Source organism: Seriola aureovittata, chromosome 12 (genome assembly GCF_021018895.1).
Source record: "Seriola aureovittata isolate HTS-2021-v1 ecotype China chromosome 12, ASM2101889v1, whole genome shotgun sequence".
Classification (NCBI taxonomy): domain Eukaryota; kingdom Metazoa; phylum Chordata; class Actinopteri; order Carangiformes; family Carangidae; genus Seriola; species Seriola aureovittata.
In genome coordinates, this window is record NC_079375.1 from 9349217 (window position 1) to 9370031 (window position 20815).

The 20815-nt window shown below is 39.9% G+C and overlaps 1 protein-coding gene across 9 annotated transcripts; it reads right to left on the minus strand.

Moving 5' to 3' along the window:
* Window positions 1–1137: 1137 nt before the first annotated feature.
* Window positions 1138–19979, minus strand: LOC130179374 (epidermal growth factor receptor substrate 15-like 1). 9 transcript variants are annotated; one of them, XM_056392310.1, is made up of 25 exons: window positions 19126–19851; window positions 18605–18646; window positions 18371–18460; window positions 18227–18274; window positions 18036–18131; window positions 17857–17922; window positions 17647–17772; window positions 17489–17548; window positions 17052–17318; window positions 15449–15606; window positions 13876–14041; window positions 13600–13662; window positions 12216–12301; window positions 11444–11516; window positions 10953–11114; window positions 10228–10425; window positions 9405–9569; window positions 8893–9001; window positions 8281–8420; window positions 7949–8009; window positions 5987–6072; window positions 5653–5716; window positions 4148–4284; window positions 3351–3367; window positions 1138–2832 (listed from the first exon to the last, which is right to left on the minus strand). In XM_056392310.1, the coding sequence occupies exons 1-25, from the start codon at window positions 19150–19152 to the stop codon at window positions 2763–2765; spliced, it is 2577 nt and encodes an 858-aa protein (XP_056248285.1). In that variant the 5' UTR covers window positions 19153–19851; the 3' UTR covers window positions 1138–2762. The 9 variants fall into 9 exon arrangements, 8 of the variants coding, with proteins under 8 accessions (XP_056248285.1, XP_056248282.1, XP_056248286.1 ...); XM_056392307.1 differs by lacking the exon at window positions 3351–3367 and having other exon boundaries at window positions 19126–19848; XM_056392311.1 differs by lacking the exon at window positions 4148–4284 and having other exon boundaries at window positions 19126–19845.
* Between the last annotated feature and the right edge of the window lie 836 nt (window positions 19980–20815).

Sequence of the window (20815 nt, forward strand, 5' to 3'; positions counted from 1 at the left end):
CGTCTGACTCGGGAACTCCTTCATCTTCATGCATGCATAGTCATTCGAGGCTGATCATGTTCACACATATATTTTAATGAACCGCATCCACCCACTCAACAAAACTATTTACTGTGCTTACAGCAAGTCAGGGTAGGTGCACAAGACCTGCACACCATCAGATCGGTTAAACTAAATAGGTTATACATGTTGCCACTGTAGACCCACTTTAATTTTAAAACATGGGCACTTGATTTCCACTGTGATGTTATGCAGCTGTGAGATGGAGAAGGGCAGCCACTTGTGGGCTTAGCCTATAAATACAAACACTCCATTTCCATAATTACAGAGTGAGCCAGGAGCCGTCTGGACAGAGGGGCACAGCAAACCCTCATCAGGGAGCCCTTAGACTCCCTTTCTGATGGGTAGAAATTATAGTAGGACATCAAAGGGCCTTAATACTACAATTACACAGAGTCACTCTGCACTACAGTTTCAAAGTATCTGAGTCTGTGCATATTATGTCTGCATGGTGTCAGAGAGTATTTGTTTCACCCGCATCAAAGGCAGAATTGAGCAGATGCATCAAAACCAGACGGCGTTCTTTTTATTTTTCTAAGTCCATAAATATTAAACATTTTTCTTCAGATACGTGGTTGGTCTTTTGCATTATGACAATTTTAATATTTTAAACACAACTTAACCCTTTATCAAAAGTGGTGTCTCTCTTGTTCACAGTTATATTGCACCTCATGCATAACAATAGAATGTGTCTTAGATGGGTTGACCATAGAATTGATCATATTTAAAAAAGAAAAGAAAAAGAGGAAGTACACACTAGGTCAAAAATATATACAGTGGTGGATGCAAATGTATCACTCTCATTTCACTTTTTTTTTTGTTCCAATATCAATGCAGAACTCGACAATATAAACAATCCATCTTAAATGAAAAGAAACTCTTTTAGAAAAACCTAAAAATAGAATTACACTGTTGTTCCTCAAGGCCATTTGCTGTACGTTATTTCTATTTATGATAAGAGGGTTGGGGTTAGAATAGATACAGTTATTTTGCAATCCAACAAATTATTCATGGCTTTGTGCATCATACGACTGACTCACTTCTTTAATTTAAAATACAAGACCTACCATGTTCGAGGAATGTTAAAAATCACTTTTATTCAATTAAAAGTTGGTACAGTTTTGAGCAACCTAAAATTCAGAGGACTTTTTTTTTTTCTATAATCACATACATATTGTGCAATATTACGTTACAATGTTGATATGTAGATAAATAAGGCGTTGTCACTCTGTACATATCCAGTAAGATCTGGAATATACAGTGCATACATTATGTGCCGAATAAACCTGATTAGTGTTATATGATTACAAGGAAGCGATATTTTAAGGCTTTTAAACAAATGTCCTCCGACGGGATCATAAGACATCAATGAACTGAAAAAAAGTAATGCAGAAAAGAAAATCTGACGGTTGATTTGAGAGAAAAGCTGGAAGCAGATGTCAGTGTGCATCAGCGATAATGTGAAAAGAGTCGCAGAAGAGGTAAAAAGGGCAAAGCGTAAGTGTAACAGCACCAGTAAAAACAATGTAGTTTTACACTTTTTTCCATTTTATCGAGGCTTTTAGTTGTATGGGAGTGCACACGCACACAAACACAAGCTGCTGACATCAGAGGGATGGTGCAGCAGCGCTCCAGGTAGACTGGACATTGTTCATAAGAAAGGAAGACGTCAATGATTATCACTAGCATCTTAATTATTGTAAATACAAGAGGCGACCGGTGATGTGGGGCTAAATCATATTCAACCAAAGCTTTGTTAGGACTAAAAAGCTCATCAGGGATTCCCAAAACTTCATATTAACACGTGTATGTATACCCTGTTGAGGGTTTGATTATATTCAAACATTTCTTCAATCCATGTACTTTAAGGCCATAAATAGCAGGTATGCAATCATAAATGGCAGGAAACACTTGTAACATTTGAAATAAAAATCGAAATTGTGCCATTTTCATGCCGATAACTAAACTCCAGTCCTTTAAGACAGGGTTGCTTTTTGAAGATGGTTTGCACATAAAACCGTTATCTAACAATATTTACATTACATGACTAAACACGGGCTAACAGGGTAGTCAACGCGTATGGTTTGACTTTCAACATGAATTTTTTTGGAGTAATTAAAGGTTATATAAAACAGTTTATACAGTGCATTTTACAAGTACTTCATACACCACAGATTCATTGCTTTTGTATACAAATAAAACAGTAAAATATTCTTAACATTTTTTGTTTGCAACAAACTGGCTTTTGGTTAAGGCAGGGTGATTAACCATAACAAGATATGGAGCTAGATATAGGTTGTAGTCGGGTACCCTGCTGGTTTGGGTTGCGTTAAATCGCTATGTTCTTGCAGGATGAAGCCAGGCTTAAATCAAGTGGCTCCGTATTGTCCCTGATTATAGTTGCCATGTAGTTTGGGAGCAATGAACCTTAACTGGTTGCTAAATGTGGAGTCATTTGACACGAGTCCAGTCATGGCGGGAGAAACTCTAGTCTCTTACACAAATTGGTAACAGGGGCTGCTAGTCATATCGGGCCAGTGTCGGTGCTGTTGTCATGAGCCTGCGGACGGGAGGACTATGAGGCAAAATGAGGAGGACTGTAAAGATGTGGTGGGGCACGCCTGGTCAGGCGCTGGGCGAGTAAGCCCGGCTGAGAGCGATGGCGAGCTCCAGGTCCTGCTGCTCCTGGAGCCGCAGCCTCCTTAGCCTCTCCTGCTCCTCACGCTCGCTCTCCCGCTTGGCCCACTCCAGCTGCTGGCTCTCACTTCCAAACTAGGGCAGGGAAACAAACATTAGATGCAGACAAAAACTCAGGAATGCAGGCTGAAATGTCAACACAAAAAAAAAAAAGAGAGAAATCACTGGAGGAAAGCTGATGTAAAAGGAACGGTGGATGCAAAAATTTAAAATCAAGTGTTTCTAATGAGGCAGAATATCAAAAACTACGTCCATATATAGCTGAAATGATGTGATATATTACAGTAAGCTGAGGAAAATAAATAAAAAATATAGACATTTAAATTTCACTTGGACGTCACACAAAAAAAAAGCCAAGAAAGCAGCACTAAAAGCTTAAGAAAACAAACGATTCCTCCACAATACACAGGGCTACATTGGTGCCATAAATTACTGCTCACATATGTCGTGTAAATATTCAGCACTTGGATCAATGCGACTGAGGATATACATTGAAAATAATCGTGCTCATGAATCACCATACTCAGATTATGCCGTGCGGACAGGTTTTTCACATGCAAAGGATTGACCACCACACCCTTGTACAGTCTTACCTTGACATGTTCAGATCCTGGCAGAAAAACAAAGATTACAACACAGAGCTCGATATAAAACAAAACAAAAAAAACCCCAACAAATCCCTTTTTCAACTGTCATGCTGGCGAGAGGGAAAAATAAATACATGTCATGTCAAATGATACAAACCAGACACAAAAAGCTGCCATGCATCATCTCTCCACTTGAGAGCACGCTCAGCTTTTAGCCTATACACGATGGCAAAGAAGCGGAAGGTGGAGGACAAAGAGGCAGATTTACTCTGTTGTGCTCTGCTTCGAGGCATATCATGCTTTGACAGAGAATAAGCCTTTAGCTTGTAGTTCCAAAATTGAAAAAAACTCCTCGTACGCTACCTGACCAGGCAAGTTAACAAACTCTCTGACTAAAAGTGTATTAATCTCGACATCCCCTCGAAGACTGAAGCCAACAACAAGCATGCAAGTCCCTTTACCAGGCGGACGATGGGAACAGTCGACTAGATAGACACAAACACTGGAAACTGTCCAAGTCAGTCATGCAAATGCGTATTTTCCTTTCATACAAAGCCCTTAAAAAGAAGCTCTCAGATGTTCTGTCAGTTGTTAGTCAACAGCCAGTAAAATCAGCAGTCCTGTGATTGCTTTTTTAAAGTCAGAGTGAGGGGGGGAAAGTTAACAGACGGAGGCTCGGTGACAGAGAGCTGACACCTCCGACCCTTCAGCTCTACGGTCTGAAGAGTGAGATCAAGAGATGGGCAGCTTAAGCAGACAAAGATACATGTTCCAACAGAAAACTGTAAGTACACTACACTTACAGAGGCAAAATCTGCAAAACCCACAGGACAGTCTTTGGATGTTTTGCTCGAGTCTGTCGTAACAAAAGAGTCTTTACTGTCTGCTGTGGAGCAAACGCTCTGGAGTGGCTCTGACGCTGCCGCACTGAGCATACCTACTGGAGAAGGAAGGACATTTAAATTAAAATCTAATTACCAAATCCATGTAACAAAAACAGTTTTGGTTTTGACTATAGAGGCTGACAACCGTTAACCCCTTGGGAAAATAACCTGACACATTAAACACTTGTGTAATACGCTATTGCTAAATTCTTACAGGAAGCCAAGAACTTGAAGCTCACAGTCGTCACCCAGGGGGCATATTGGTTTAAAAAAGGTGCTAACCACATTTTTTGAGTAAAGCTCACTGATGCGTTGTAGCTAAACAGGCATAGTGTTGCTTTATGGAAAACAAAATTGCAAAAGACTGACCCACCCTTATTTACAGTAAGCTTTGGAGACATTTCCTATATTGATGTCATTGTGGTCATCTGGACAGGCTTGTACATTTCTCTTATTTGCACCAATGCCACAAAGGTTGCATCTGCAAAGGGGAAAGGCTTCCAGCAAACAAATTATCTCCATTATCTAGTCAAAAACGCCAGGGGGATTTAGATTGAAATCAAGTTTCATTTATTGCTCTATTAAAATACCGAGTTACATTTAACACTTCTTCGCAAATGCCTGAAAAATTGCTGTGACACACTTTTCAACAGTACCGTCAAGCAAAACGAGTTGTGCAATTGACCCTGTGATGCAGGCATTCAGAGAGTGGGCTTCTCACTTCCCCATCACGTAGGAGGCACATCTCTGGGGTTAGCTCGTTGTCTTAACAGTGGCTACTCATCTCTACCCTTCTCTGTGTGATGAAGCAAAGGGGAAGACCAACTTTCTCACGATGTGGCTTCTGCTAAAAGAGTAAGTGCAAGGCAACAGCGGAAGGGCATGTGCTGGGCAAGGACTGAGAGGTGTGTGTGACTTCACATACACATAAAAGAACAAGATGAACATGAGGCTAAACACATCCAAGCGGCTGAGATGAGTGGTTCTTAATCTCACCACACTGTTGCATGCAAAAATAAAGGGATTCCTTTATAACACTAACAGAGCCACTTCACTTTGAAACCCATACTACTACTACCACCACCATATCTCTGCCAGCAGCTTTCCTGCTGCAACTTCAAAAGATGAAATTACTTTCTCTGCACTTACACAGCTCAATAGGGAAGTCATTTTTTCAGTCACAAGGAGCACCTAAAAATGTTGTCGCGATTACATTTTTGTAACAGGTGGCAAAGATCAAATGAAAGTTGTACTGATTGTTATCAGTACAACTGACATGATTGATGATAAAAGGTATTAATTTCAACCTGTTTAAACCAACATTACATGCTGATTATGAACATCATTAAGCCATTTATGTCAAGTTAAGCAGCAAGCACAGTCACATACGCACGCTTATATACACACATAAAATCAGGGCTTACCGTAGGGAGGTGCAGGCCGGTTAGGCACATTTTTCTTTGATGGGAGCACAGGGTTGTCCGACTTCTGTTCACACACCAGGGAAAAAGACAAAAAATAAATAAATCCCTCAACTATCACACAAAATAATGACTCCAACAGAAACGTCAGCCAAAATCTAAAGCCTCTGGCCTCGTACCAGAGAGACTGTTTTCATAAATGTGATGAACTGGCAGAAAAATAAGAAATCAGTCATGATGAGAGTAAAATTAACAACACAGCTTTCTACAGCTTAAGTGGAAAATGATGCTTTATGGTGCAACTGGTTCATAACTCCCAAGAATCCCAGGAGCTTACCTTTGACATCTGACTAAAGTCAGCAAATCCACCCCCCTTGCTTCCAAAAGAGTTGCTTCCAAAGGGGTCCGCTGTCCCAAACACATCTGTGACAAGAGTACATCGAAGCGCATTTGGAACATTTGAATACGTTTATGGAAAGAGCCACAGACTTTAATGAAGTTCAGCCTCAAACCACACATTTCAAAATCATCTTTACATCTTGCTTATTCTGAAAAGGCCTGCGTGCGATTTCCAGAGGAGGGAATGTGGCATGACCGTTTAATTTTCCATGACATTTCGCAAAAACCTGGAAAGCAAGAGGTTTTGTTTAACCTGACGTATGCAACTGATCAACTAATTAAAGGCGTCAGTTGGCGCACTGTTAACCAGAACTGTGCCCGGGTTGTTTTGAAGCTCAGTGGTATGCCGTTTAATGAAAAAAAAAAAAAAAAAAAAGGCAAACTGCAGATGGCTACAGTGAAAAAACAAAACATTGTAATAGAATATGTTTGTTGTGAATGTGCAACCACAAGAGACCCCATTCATGTGAGGTACGCAGTGTTTTTCTTTGACGCACAGTAACTCAGCTCAGGTCTACAGTTGCCTCTGTGTTCTTCTTAAGGTGTGTAGCATGGCAGAGCACTGGCCGGGGCCGGCCACTAACTTAAAACAACTTCTGTAGCGAATGAGGCAGAGCAGTTCAATAGCAGCAGATATAAAGACTTGACAGAGGCAGGAGTAAACTGGTTAAAAGGAGTGGCAGTGTATTCTAGTAGAGCAGGACCAGCAGTCACAGAGTTTCTGTTGTGCTTGGCTCCTGCGAGCCTCCTGTTTTTCCAGGGTAGGGGGGAGTATTTTTAGTTGGCCAGTAGTTAAATGCGTAGGTACTCGACTAAAAATAGCCCTAAACCACAGGAAAAATTGAAGCCACAGTGAGTAAAAATTGTTTGCCCCTCATGCCCCCAAAAATATAATCTAAATCTAACACGTCACCCAGAATGGCAAAGAATGACTCTTTGAGACCAGTTTCACAACAAGGACGTTCTCTCATGTTCAGATGTCGGTTAATAGAGTCACATTCTGGGAAATCTGCATGGAAAATCTGTACATATTTAGTGCAGGGATGACTATGCATTCACGCTTTAATTTGACATGGTACAGTACGTTCTACTGTGGCACCATCATATTCACTACCTTCCTGACTACAGTAACTGTGAGGAGAAAGAAAATAATATACAGCCAACATATTCAAGATGACGGCAAAAAACATAAATGAAAAAAATAAATCTTTGACAACATGTTTTGGTTGTGTCTGAAAAAAGTACGTATTACAAATAGACTTCACAGACTACTGAATAGGTTCAACAGAACTAGAATTACCACCTCGCGGTTGTTTGCCTCTGCCAACCAGCCAATTTGCAGGAAATATGGTCACAATCTCTCCTTCCTGAGTTACAGCGTTGAATAATGGCCAGAAGTGTTTTTGCAGAACATAATGACATCACAGTGAAATTGACCTTTGAACATTTGGATAAAAAATGTCATCACTTCATCGCTTTATCCTACTGGACATTTGTGTTAAATTGTGTCATAACTAGCATAATAGATTTGTGAGTTATGGCCCAAAACGTGCTTTGTGAGGTCACAGTGACATTAACATTTGACCACCAAAATCTAATCATCTAATCAGTTCATCATTGAGTCCTAGTGAATGTTTGTGCCAAATTAGAAGAAGTTCCCTCAAGGAGTTACTCAGACATCGCGTTCACGAGAATAAGATGGACAGACGGACGGACAAGGCATAAAAATGTAGCATTTCTGACTTTTCCCTAAAGGATATAAGAGCAGCAATTTAACTAAATATTTTCACACTGATAAATATGACCTCAACACAATCTTTACATTTACAACTGGGGAAGACACAGAATAAAATCTTTCCTGTGAATCGACATGCACTGTTGTTTGTGAGCAGCAAAGTACCTGAATCCTTTGGTTTTGGGCTGTTTGATTTGAAGGGGTCACCACTGCTGAAGGCACTCGGCTGGGAAAAACAAAGAAGCGAAGCGCAAGTACCATAAGCGAGCTATTCAAAAGATCTTGTTTGACATACACACACACAATGACCACATCAGCATAACCACCAGAAATCTCTTTGTAGTGCTGGTTTACTTTTCCAGGTATGGACAATGGTGAAGGCATGTCAGAGCTTGTTTCTAAAGTATCAGCACTGACAGCAACCATAGCGAGTCACTGAACACAGGAAATGAAAAATCATTTGATTTTTACAGCCATAAAGAAGAGTTGTTTGATACCTTTGCGGGCAGTGTGGGTTTTCTACCAAAGGGGTCTGAGGATCCAAACATGTCTGACTTGTCCGTCCTCTTAAAAAAATCGTCAGATGAGGTGCCTTTGAAGGGATCACTTTCTTTGAAAGGGTCTCCTCCAAACGGATCTACAAAAAGGACAAGACAGTCATCTTCAACCTCTGACAAGAAATTATTGTTATTGCAAGTTTCTTTTTTTCCACAGTATGAACTCTGGACTGACAGACTGGAACATTTGAATTTCACTTCAAACATCCCAATTCGGCACCTTATAAAGTATTTACAAACGCTTATTCACAGGGACACAATAGGCCTCATTCACCAAAATCTTCTTAAGTGTTTTTCTTAAATTCTTTCTTAACATGTCAGCACTCAAATGTGTTTAAGAGTGCGTAAACGCTGTTCTTACCTAAGAACAAATCCCAAATCAGAATCTTCGTAAGTGGGTTTTAAGAAGAAATTTGTTCTTAAGAATGGTTGGTGAATGAGGCCCATTGTGGGTGATCACCAGATAGCATCAGCTAGCAGAGCAGGGAATCATCTTGATCCTTACAGAACTACAGGAGTAGATGATAAAAAGATACAAGAAGGCATTCAGACCTTTGAAGGGGTCGGACTTGAAGGGGTCTTCTGTCTGGAAGGGGTCAGGTGGGGGCTCCTTAGCACTGCTGTTGTTAAACATGGCTATCTTTGACTTGAAAGAATCGTCCTAATGAAAGAACAAATAAAAAACCCAACAAGTGGATAAACATTTGGAGTCTTGACAACGAAACAAAAAATAGGACTTTTAGTGAGTATTTTAAGTGACAAGGCAAAACGCAGTGAGACAACAATAAAAGAGAGCATGCACACTTGCACAGACTCAAAACAAAGAGACGTTTCTGGGAAATATCTCTTTGGTATCTGAACAGCAATAAACAGGTTAATTAGGAGGAGGTGACATAAAAAGGGCTACTGCTAAGATTGAAATGCTTCTCAGTTTCTCCATCCTCCTTTTTGTCTGTTCAGGGGGTAGGAACCAAAACCAGTAGCATGGTGTTCAAGTAACGTCCCAGAGATCCAGGCAAGACTTCTACATTAGATATAAGACGATATGTTCATCATCTCCTCACCGCACTCCTGAAGCCTCCGTTCTGCTTCTCAGCAAACCCTTCACTTAGGTCGGGCATGTTGCTGAAGTTTCCTCCGTTGATGTCACTCAAAGCGCTGTTGTACTGCTCAATGGTCTTGGTCAGCTCCTGTTGGCTGTCCTGGATCAGCGACAGCTTACTGCGAGCCTAAACACGCACAAAAGCTATCTGTTATCTGATTCCATTAAGTATTGTACTATGTGACTTCACTGTATCATTTTCAGTGGGTTTCAGAGCTGTTCAACACTGGAGAATTTCCTGTCTGGCAGGAAGGGGTAAGCTACTTTGATTTCATGCCACATTTTCAAAAGAAAAAAAAAGAATTTCAGAATTTCAGAATTTCGATTCCTCAGAGATTTCCCTCCACTAACGGTAGAAAACAGGCTTCTTAAAAGTCTCAGCAGATTGAGGAATAATTTTCAGCTACTTGTGTAAGTAGTGGTTAGTGGTTAAATTGATGAAAAGAATAACTTTAACCAACAGTTTCACTTCAGTGTACTTCAAAGCATGCTAAATACCAATGCTAAACAATGATCACAGAAGTAAAAGTAAAACGAATGTTTCCTAAAGTGAGACTAATGTCATAAAAACCATCTTCCAGGAGCATAGAATCAAACAAGTTCAAATCTACAAACCTCTGTACCTCTAAGTCATTATTATACTTTGGTATCCAGAGCTTAATTAGTTTAAACTAAAATATCTTAGCAATTTTATATTCATGCCCCACAGCACTAAGCTAATCAGTTAATGGCCCAAAGTGGCAGAACATCCTCATGTGACCTGTTGTCTCTCCATCTGCACTGACCTGGTTGATCTCCTCCTGGGTGGTTTTGAGGGACTTGACGATGCTGTCCAGCTGGACGCGACCGGAGAGCAGGCTCTGCTCCAGCTGGGCCTCCTCCTCCTGCAGCCGACTCAGGTCTGCCTTGGTGCGGCTCAGTTCGTCCTCCTGGCTCAGGAGGTCAGTCTCCTGAGAGCGGATCTGGCTCTGCAAGGACGAAATCTGGAGCAGAAAGAAAGATTTTATATTTGTAGATTCATCGATTGCGGAACAGTTAAATTGCTAGACATTTAGAAATTACAGCTTTAACTCAGATTTTGGTTTGCTTGTTAGGACAGATCAAAGCGGTGCTATTTTAGAGTTTGTTGTCAGGGAAAATACAGTGCAGTAAGACAGTGGTCCTCATTATACCTACTTTTAAATTAGACATACTTCTTACTTATGTGGCCTCACAAAAAAACAGCAATGCAATACTTCACATCCTAATATGTATTTCATTTCCCCAAAAGAGAAAGTCAGCAAAACATAAACAGCTGCACTATTTTAGAACACTCAGAGACTGTTTGAAAATAATAATCTGCAGCAATTTTCCTTCAAAAAAATCTTAACCTCAACTGACCTCACTGTTTGAGAGAGATCTGAATATCTGCTTAATACAAACATTTCGCCACAATAAGTTAAGAACTGCATGTTTCACTATAAGTGCAGCAAAATTTGTTGTTATTTTATGAATGAGTCAAGTCTCTAACCATTTGCGACTCGTCCTGACACTTCTGCTTGACGTCGTTGAGCATCCCTTCCAGCTTGGAGCGCTGCTGGTCCATCTCCTCCAGACGTTCCTGGGCATCCTGCTTTTGGGACTCCAGGTCCTGCAGACTGCTGCTCTCCCTGTCCAAGTCATTCTGCATGTCCTGAAGGTCCACCAAACACACACACACACACACACACACGCACACGCACACACACACACACACACGCACACACACGCACACACGCACACACACGCACACACACGCACAGGTGTTTGCTGGGTAAATCATCATCCTTATTCAGCTATTAACTCTTTTAGTTCACATCCAGATTGTGTAACTTGAGAGAGAATCCATTTTCTACAACGCATTTCATATTCCAAGCACTGAGACTGAATGCTAATCATAAGTCATTCATTAAACACAAATTGCACATTAATTATCATGTCCCATAAATGGAATATTTTTAAATTGTTTCTGCCTGGCCTCACCTGAACTTCAGTGTTTTGCTGCCTGATTCCATCCTCCTTTTCCCGTATCTCTTGCTCCAGGATGAATTTCTCTCTATAGGTGAAGCACGTGGGAGAAGAGCAAGGGCAGAAAGTAAAAAAATTCTGTTATTATGCCCTAAGAAAATGCCTATGTTGGCAATATGGACGGATTAAAGAGCAAAAACAAATGGCATTTGTAAATCATTTGCAGTGGGGTTTTTTTTTTTTTTTTTGAACAGTGTCTCATAAAAGCTCCACTCCACTTGATAGTCATCTTTCTTGACACTATAGACGTTGTACCGATGAGGTGAATGTAACTTTTTTTGTAGTTTGAGCATGGACATGCACAAGATGAACAAAGAATGAGCATTAGATAAAAAACAAATGATGGTGGATCTGTTCCATCTGATCAGTATTCTTTCCATGACCTTTGGACAAAATGCAGACTTACAAAAACCATTTGAAATATTGTCAGTTACTTCAGATCTGTGTTATGTTTAGTCCAACTGAAAACTTTCAATGAATGTAACATACCCTAATAAAGTATTAGCAAGGCTCCATGGTGATGTTTTCTTCACTAAGTCTCTCTTGGACTAAAAAAATCTGAAAGAGGCACTTGTTTAAATAAAGGTTAATATTATTTAATAAAACTATAACTAATGGTTTAAAAGATCTTTGATCCTGAGCCTCGCCATCACCTCACTGCAACCACCCCTCCTTTTTCTCAGAGGAAGTGAAACAAAGCCATCCTCCTGTTACTCAGGGTGCTCACCTCTGCAGCTGAGCTATTTCCTGGCTGAGGTCATCCAGCTCTTTGATGCCTGTCAGCTCTGCCGACCCCGTGGAGCTGGTGCTGTCCTGAGGCCAGAGACATCGAGACAAATGAGTGAGAGAAAAGTAAAGTTGGGCAAGAAGGTACGATCGAAGACGTGAGGAGACGGGGGGTGAGAACAGAGACGAACACAGAGTGACAGGGAAATGGATGAAATAGATGCGATAAAGACATTAGGAAAAATGTTCTAATAGGGAAAAGGGGACAAAAAGGAGGGAGAGGGAGAGTAGAGGGGACATGAGAGGTACACAGGGGGAGAGAGGAGCTCCCCACTGATATGTCTAACAAAACAAAAGACACAGGAAGGAAAGACAAACACCTCGCACAGCTAGGGAAGGAGCAAGAGAGCCTGACAATACATGAATGAAGAGAAATGCACACAGCACAATACAAAAGAATTTAACACTACAGTGAAATTTTTCTCATGCATCAGTGTTCAACATATCAGGTCTATAACTAATTAAGAAGTTTCATGTTGAATCTCAGGAAGGAAACTGCGTGAAATAGCTATTTGTTGGTAATAACACTGCTTGTGTAAGATTTGCAAAAGCTCATGTATTTGTTCAGTATTTCTTTGAAAGGTCTGTTAATAATAAACCCAAAAGAGCAGAATCTAGAGACACTTAAGGCAGCTTTTTCAAAAATGTTTGTGTTTCCATTGACCATGAAAGTGAAAAAAAAAGCAAATAACCATTTTAATAATGATAATAATGTCTTTTTTCAGACTTTTTCAGAGCATAGCACTTGTTTTGATGGTCTGATGCTAAAATAGAAGAATTTTATCCAAAAATGACAAATGTCCACTGTAAAAACTGAAACCTTACAAATACATTTTGGCTTTAGAATTAAACATTTTGTGGCTTTTTTTTTTTTTTTTTTTAAGATAATAGGCCCCTCCTTCAATAACTGGTTGGCCAAAGCATAATACCTTTACTCCTGGATATTCTATATTTGTAAACGAATAATAAATGATAAATTTCCTTGAATTATGAGCAAGTATACTTTAAATGGACATCAGCTGACATTATTTGCTGTGATGGACCATTGCTGATACAGCAGGTGGCAGTGTGGGGCCTTAACACGGGTTTAGAACAGACACATTTGTGAAACTCCAAGAACGTATTGAAAAAAAGTCTTGAAAATATTGTACGTATTGAAAATCTAAGAAATTCTGTATTTTCTTTTGTTGGGAAAAAAAAATTATGAAACTTGAAACTTAATTAAAAGGAGTATGGTCCTGTTTACACCTGGTGCTTCAGACTAAGAAAGAGAACAAATGACAGAACAAAAGCGCCACCTTGTGTCACAAAGCTCAACTACTCACTCTGCGCATATTAGCTAGTACAGCAGGTTCAGGTCTCAGAGAAGACAAAAGCCCCACATAGCTCTGTTAGAAAGGATAGAAAACAGCTCAAAAACAGAAAAAAGCATAAAAACAGTTTTGCAAGGCAAAGCTAAAAAGCCAGAGAGCAGAAAATCAGCTTTTTAAATGCATGTAGTAGCAGGGAAACACAGACTCTTAAAGGGCAGGTGAGAGTGAAAATTTTGGCTTTGGAAAATAGGAAGAATTTCAATAAGCTGAGCTAAAGTCAGGACTCACAGGGCCAGCCACTGATGTCGCCGTTCTTTCTGAGGGAGGAATCATGTCTGGAGTGAGAGTGGAGGGAGGGTCTACACCTTTGATGACCTTCTGCTGAATCAGATACATGGCCAGAGAGAACTGCTCCCGGGTCAGCTTGCCCGTCTGTTTAGTGTCAGCCAATCCCCTGCAGACACAGCGGTAAACTTCACTCAAAAGATGATATACTGGATACTATGTGAGAAAATCATACACAGATAAACTCGTGCTCTGAACGTTTACCAGTTTAACTGTTTCCACTGTCTCATTTTTGCATCTTATGTTGCACCCCTCTCCTTGGGAAAATGTTAAGATACCTACTGTCCAAAAGAGGGTGCTGTGGTATTAAACCATCTCAGACTTGCTCTACATGAGTGTGAATAATTCAGCACTATTCAGGTGTGAATGCACTAGTGAGACATTCGACACATAAAAAATACTCTAAACAATGAATTATGTTTTTCCATGGTTCAGGAAGGACTAAAGGATGTGGCAATTTAGTTTCATTTATAGGCCTTTTGACTGGCATGTGGAGCACCTACTGAATATGGGAGTGACATTTAGGTTAATGCTGTACCATTGGCCTGTCACATGGACCGGATTACACAATAGTATAAAGTATATATTATAGTTAAGATACTGTAACCAAAATATAACCAAAATCTATAAACCCATTGTTTTCAACCACTACACTGCATTTTCTTCTACATTTAAAACCCTGTTGCATATTTGCTGCATCTTTTCATCACTTGCACTAATTTTCATTTGATTTTATGTTTAATGCCATTTCAAAACTACATGACATCCCTTCCTCTTACTTGTTAAGAAGGTAATGTATTGATGTGATTGAAATTACTTTAACCTTTTTCCTTATTTTTATTGCTGTCAAACATATACAGTACAGTCTATAGTGGCTGAGAGCGCTCTGCACCACAATGCTCTTCAACCTGAGAAAGCATATGCAAATAAACACACACACACACACATGCAAATAAACAAAACCAAGCAAATAAGACCAACCCTTCACCACTTGACCAACCAGCATTTAAAACTGCAAATAAGCACAAGTCAATAAAGAAACACATTCAACTAATTGACCACATATACATGATATATAGACGCAAGCAACAAATAAAGAAAACACAAGCAAATACAGAAACGCTGCATGTTCTACAGAACACAACAAATTTCTGGGGGACATTAAAATCAACACATACATCGACCACTCAGTCAATCAATGGTGAGTGAAAATTAGCCAACAATGATTATTTTCCTTTTAAACATTCTTATGGTGTGATTTTCTCTAAACATCTGGTGTGATGCTTGTTCTTGTTGCTCATTCCTCAGTTTTTATTGCACCCCGTAAACTTCTATTGTGTAAAAACTCAGTTGTGTTTTTATGTTGGCAGCGTTTTTTCTGCTTGTGTTTTCTTCAGCTGCAGTGCATTGAGCTTCTCTCAGCCACTGTAATATTCTCAGTTTATGAAGAGTGATGTGAAAGTAATGAGGAAAACGTCTGTAAATAAATGTGATCTGAACTGAGCTGTGGTCTCACCATATCTGCGCCAACATTGTCTGGGAGAGACTGGACTGCATGAAGATCTCTATCACCTCGCTGCCAGTGACAAGGCCGTCATTGTCGGAGTCTGTTTGCTTGAAAATGTCATTATATCTCTCCCTGTCAGCCACCGGTACCACCCAGTTCACCGCTGGCTGGAATGAACAAAGGACAATATTAATGTGATTTCAGATGAGAGGGACAACATCTGCTACAGACTCACTGTTTTTCTATGTAGGAAATGAAGAATACTCTGAGACAAATGAGGAGAACATTTACAATAAATACCAACGGGTCTTGCCAAACATTTTCCGAACAATCCTCCCCTAGATGGAAACACGTTGGTTTGCTCATCAACTGTTTACCACAAACACAATGACGATTTGTCGCTGACATATCACACACATACTGGGAATGGTAGTGCATAAAATCTTAGAATAAAATCAGATTAGCGTAACTGAATGAACAAATCCAAGTGAGAATTGTAGCACATATATATATAGTGTATTATTTCTGTACAAGGGTACCTACAAAATATTGTGTGGACATTCTAGATTTTTGTTTTGGGTAAGAAATTATCCACTTGGGCAAATTAAAATAGCTTTTAAAGAAGGGGAAAAGGACATTCATTGAAAAAAAAAAGGAGGACACTGCAACAAGTATCATGACAGCCACATCAGGTGATCATGGTCATCATACAAGTGTGAAAAGAGAACCTTGCCTCTCTTCCCTTTCAAGGAAACCTGTTTCTCCAAAAGTCATGGGTGAAAGATCCCTGCAGCTATAACACGTGGGTAGAGAGAAACACACTGGTCTGTGCACAATGGTCACAACAATGTGGCAAAACAAGTCCATCCATCAGCAACAAAACATGATTAATACATGAAATGCTGGTTTCTTTAAACTCTGTGCTTGTGACGTTTATCTAGGGAACGCAAGGGGAAATAAATAAGCTGCTTTTTCCATGAGGATTTAGTTCGCACAGTTTTATGTTTTATTTCTTATTAAAAAACTATCTACATTGAGAAAGTTACTCATACATCCTGAGATTACCCTGGACTAGAAGTCGCTGCATTTAGAGCCACATATGAAGCATGGATAAGCATGTATTCTTTTTTAACAAATTCCAATCAGTAAGGCAGCTGTAGTGCGAAACTGCCTAAGACAAAAAAAAAAATTTCTGTACTAGATTAAAGTACATCTTTTTTTTTTAAATAAATAATTCAATATTAACGTTTATGAAGTTTCATTATAATCATATCTGAAAATTAACCTATACAGAATTCTGTTGTCTAATTATTCTGAAAGCTAATCAAACTTCTTTGTTTTACAAGAATGAAGAGTTAATTGCTGTAAGTAGTTATGGAGTATATCACTGCTTTGAATTTTAGTTTGATTATTCTATGTTTATGTTTTTATATTTGTATGTGTGAGAGCGTTTCTATATTTGGAAGTATAGTCATTTATTAATTATAATATTGTGATATGAATTTTAACGGAAGTACTTCATCACTCATAGACTAATCAAGGCAGTGATGCAGTCATAAGACTTACAACGACACCTCAAGAGAAACCCAGGAGAGGAGGTGAGGGGACATACCGGTGAGCTGGATTTGAAGGAGTGTTTTGGAGAGAGGTTGACTGTACTGGTGCTGAGGGGAGTAGCGCTGACCAGAGGAGGAGTGCTTCGTAAGGTATCTTTGAGAGGAGCCGGGCCAGCCATAAACCCTGACAGAGCAGGCAGCACAGCCACAGCACCTGGCAGCGCACCAGCAGATTTCTTCCTTTTAGATGGAGGGATGAGGGAAGCAGGTAAGCTAGCTGGGATGGGCTCCTTCTCCATGGCTCGATACACAAGATGCATGGCCTAGAAAACATGGAAATCATTCCATTTTTTTTTTTTTTTTTATGTATGTTGGTAAAAACAGCTTTAAAAAAAACAAAACCAACCAAACAAAAAAAACTAATAAAAAAAATTTTCACTATAATAAGTATTTGCTTCCCAGTATATGCTGTAGTAGAGCGAAGCCAACATACCACTGTGAATTCATCTTTGTCCAAATGTCCATCTTTATCTACATCACTTAGGTCCCAAATCTACAGAAACAGCAAGTAAATGACAAAATGAGAATGATTTAGTTGCTTTGAATTAACACTGGTTTGTATGTGTTTATCATTCGAACGTGTCATATCACCTTTCCTAACACATCCAGAGGTAGCTTGGAGTTAATCAAAACTGGCCTGACTTTATCCCCGGGGAGGAGACCCTTTACAGGAGACAGACTCTCGAAAATGCCTTCAAACTTCCCTTTTTCATCAGGCTGGGAAAGAGAAAAAACACTCAAGTTGACAAGTTTGATTTTCTTACACCCTCAAGAATGTTCTTGAAAACACTATGAACTCACCCTTATTGCCCACTGTGAGTCAGGCCCTGCTGTTGAAACACTTAATAATGGGCTGTTAGTGTCTTTCTGTAAGAAAATAAAGTGAGGATTAGATACTGACAGACGGGGCAGACTGACACAGTAACAAATGCATGAAGACGAGGAAAAGACCGTAAGAAAAAATCCATTTCAACACTTACAAATTTGGGTGCAGCTAAGTTTTGGTTGAGGTTGTTAAGGCTGATGTCATTTCCACCCTGTGCTGAGGCCACCAGTCTCATAGCTATGAAGAAACCCTTCAAAAGAGGAAGAAAGCAAGTCAAGTCTGGTGTTCACATCAGCACATCAGCATCAACGATCACAGCAAATTTACACAGAAATTTTGTGTTACCCTCTTATCCAGGTAGCCTTTTCTTTCTGAATCTGCCAAATCCCATATCTGAGAAAATAATAATTTAAAAAAGTTATTTAGATGCTATTTACTGAATATATGAGCGTAGTTTGGTGTATACATGTCCGTGTGTTTGACACCCACCTTCCCCAGTGTACCGTCTGACAGCCCTGACTTCTTAAGGAACTGAGCTGCATCTCCAGCTGATATTTTGCCTGTGTTTCCTGGATCCAGCTACAAATAATAAATAACATGGTATTAAGTGGACACAGCACACACAGCTGTACCGGTTGATTGATTTTGTACGACGGATAATATTTATCTGAATGAACACTCGAGGAGCTGGCATGAAAATCACAGCAGCAACCAGGAGCTTACCTGTCTGTAATAGGTTTCATAGGCTGGGTATCCACTTGATAACTGAAGAAGCAGACATGAAAGAAATATAAGACCAGCTTAGTTAGAAATGAGTCCGTGAGCTAGCACACACACATACACGGCAGTTAGAAAGCCAGACATGGCTGTAACGTTAGGAGGCTGTAAGAGGTGCAAGTGCATAAACATAGCATTGGTCGCTAACGTTAGCTAGCTAAATGTTTATTTTTGTTCAGTTTAGCTACTAAGTGTCTATGTTTCGCTACTAAGGTTACCACTTTCCTTGCAATGGTAGCTTCCTTCTTCCATTAAAACGTACAGTAACTTTGCTATCCCTACTAAATCTAGCCAACCATGTTAACTTAGCTGACAACGAAAGGTTGCTAATACGATTCCCAAGGCCAATATACACCACAGCTTATAAAGCAGTGATGTGGTGAAGGCTTACGGCCACTGTCACTGTCACTCGATTATGATCAATACTAAAATTAAGAGACTTTTCTTGAGATACTGGATGTTCTTACCTGACTGAGAGTCATGAGCGCCGCCATATTTCCTGGTGTCTCGGGAGCGCGCTTACGCCCCTTAGACGAACAGGGACGAGCGGGGACAGCTCGAGGAGAACCGTGGTTCCGGTGGGAGTACCGTCTCCACCACAACACCGCCACAACACCAGGGGTACAGTCTGGGTCAACCGCGACAGAGCGATTATAATGCGGAGGTGGTTTTCAATCCTATTTAAATTGCCCTGGTGTTAGTTCTTAGTGGCTGAGTCACGGTCAGCGCCCTGGTAGAAAAAAATAGAGTATGACGAGGAACAGGTGGTGACATTAAAGGTAGTGTACACACATTGGTTTAAATGGAGAGTCTTGCTGTACCCTGCTTAGATTATTTAGGCTAAATATAACCAGTATTATTCTTCGTTTTGCAAACTGCACAACACTTCTTATTCATTTTTGTTTTTCATTGTTTAAACTGATTTATTTTTGGATAGATATGCAGAGTTTTATCAGTAGGAAAATGGGAACTTACTGTAACTGCAGATTGATGTGTGGCATGGTACCTTAATTAAAAAACAAAAAATGACGTTCAGTATTTTAAATGAATACTTTGAACTTTAAAATGAACAACAATGAATGGACCTCAATAGTCTCACCTTGTACAAGGTTTGCACATTTTTGTAGCTATTGTTGTACCTCTTTATTGTAAATAGAGTAAATTATTCCCCCAGAATGCTCTACAGACAGGCTCACTGTTGTGTTTGGTAATTTAACTTGCATATATATTTCTGTTTTCCTTTTCTTTGTCGATTGTAATACAGCTTTGCTGAAGTTGTCTTGTGTGTTCATACCAGGTTTGTACAATAGATTCTCCCTAATTTCTCTTTAGAAAGAGCAGGGTTATTTTTCTGCTGATATTGCTATGTGGTGCATATTCCAAAATAAAACTGTGACTAATCAAATTACCACAAACAAACTGACACGCAGTAAACCTTGATATGGGCAGTATTCCAGCAGCAGTATGGTTTCTGGGGCTCAGGGCAAAATATAATGAAGCTGCCATGTGTGGTCTGCTGTGTGCTGGGAAGTCCACAGCGACCCACAACCCAAGTCTATTCCAGGGCCTCATAGAGGGTTAATGCGGCCCTTGGAAACAGTGCAAAACAGCAGATTTCAGAAAATGATACAAATTCTTAATTGGTGTTTTACTCTTATTAGGGTTTTAAGTATACCCTCTGCAAAATACAGGCGTTATAGAGACACCTTTATCACTATACAGCAGTTTTCTTTCAGCGGAACAAATCTACAATATATAACTCTAAACAAAAGTCTGTCTGTTGATTTTGTTGGCAATCGCTCAACCGATCGACTTCAAAACTTCGTGGGTGTATTGTTGATGAAACAAGGAAGTGCAGTGTCGAAGGTGAAGTTTTTTGGACGAACTTTCATCTGTGAAACATCGCTTTTCTACTGAGACCTGAGACTTGACGAAAAAGGCGGAACTACACTATGAAGGAAAGGCTGCACCCGGAGCATTTTCCGCGCACCCATGCCGGGTTTTACAAAAGGCGAAACGCAACAGGAGGCTGTGTTGTGCATTGGATGCTTTAACCATATCTTTGTGTAATGTATCTGTTCTTTTCACTCGCAAGCCAAGTCATTTGAGCGCATGGATCCGAGCCGAGTCACCGATTATAAACCTGAGGGCACAGTT

Coding starts and splice junctions, on each gene's coding strand:
- LOC130179374 (XM_056392306.1), bottom strand. CDS start 19,152: ATGGCGGCGCTCATGACTCTCAGTCAG. Junction 12,302..13,599: donor TACTAGCTAATATGCGCAGA/GTGAGTAGTTGA, acceptor CTCTGGCCTCAG/GACAGCACCAGCTCCACGGG. Junction 11,115..11,443: donor AGCAAAACACTGAAGTTCAG/GTGAGGCCAGGC, acceptor GTGGACCTTCAG/GACATGCAGAATGACTTGGA.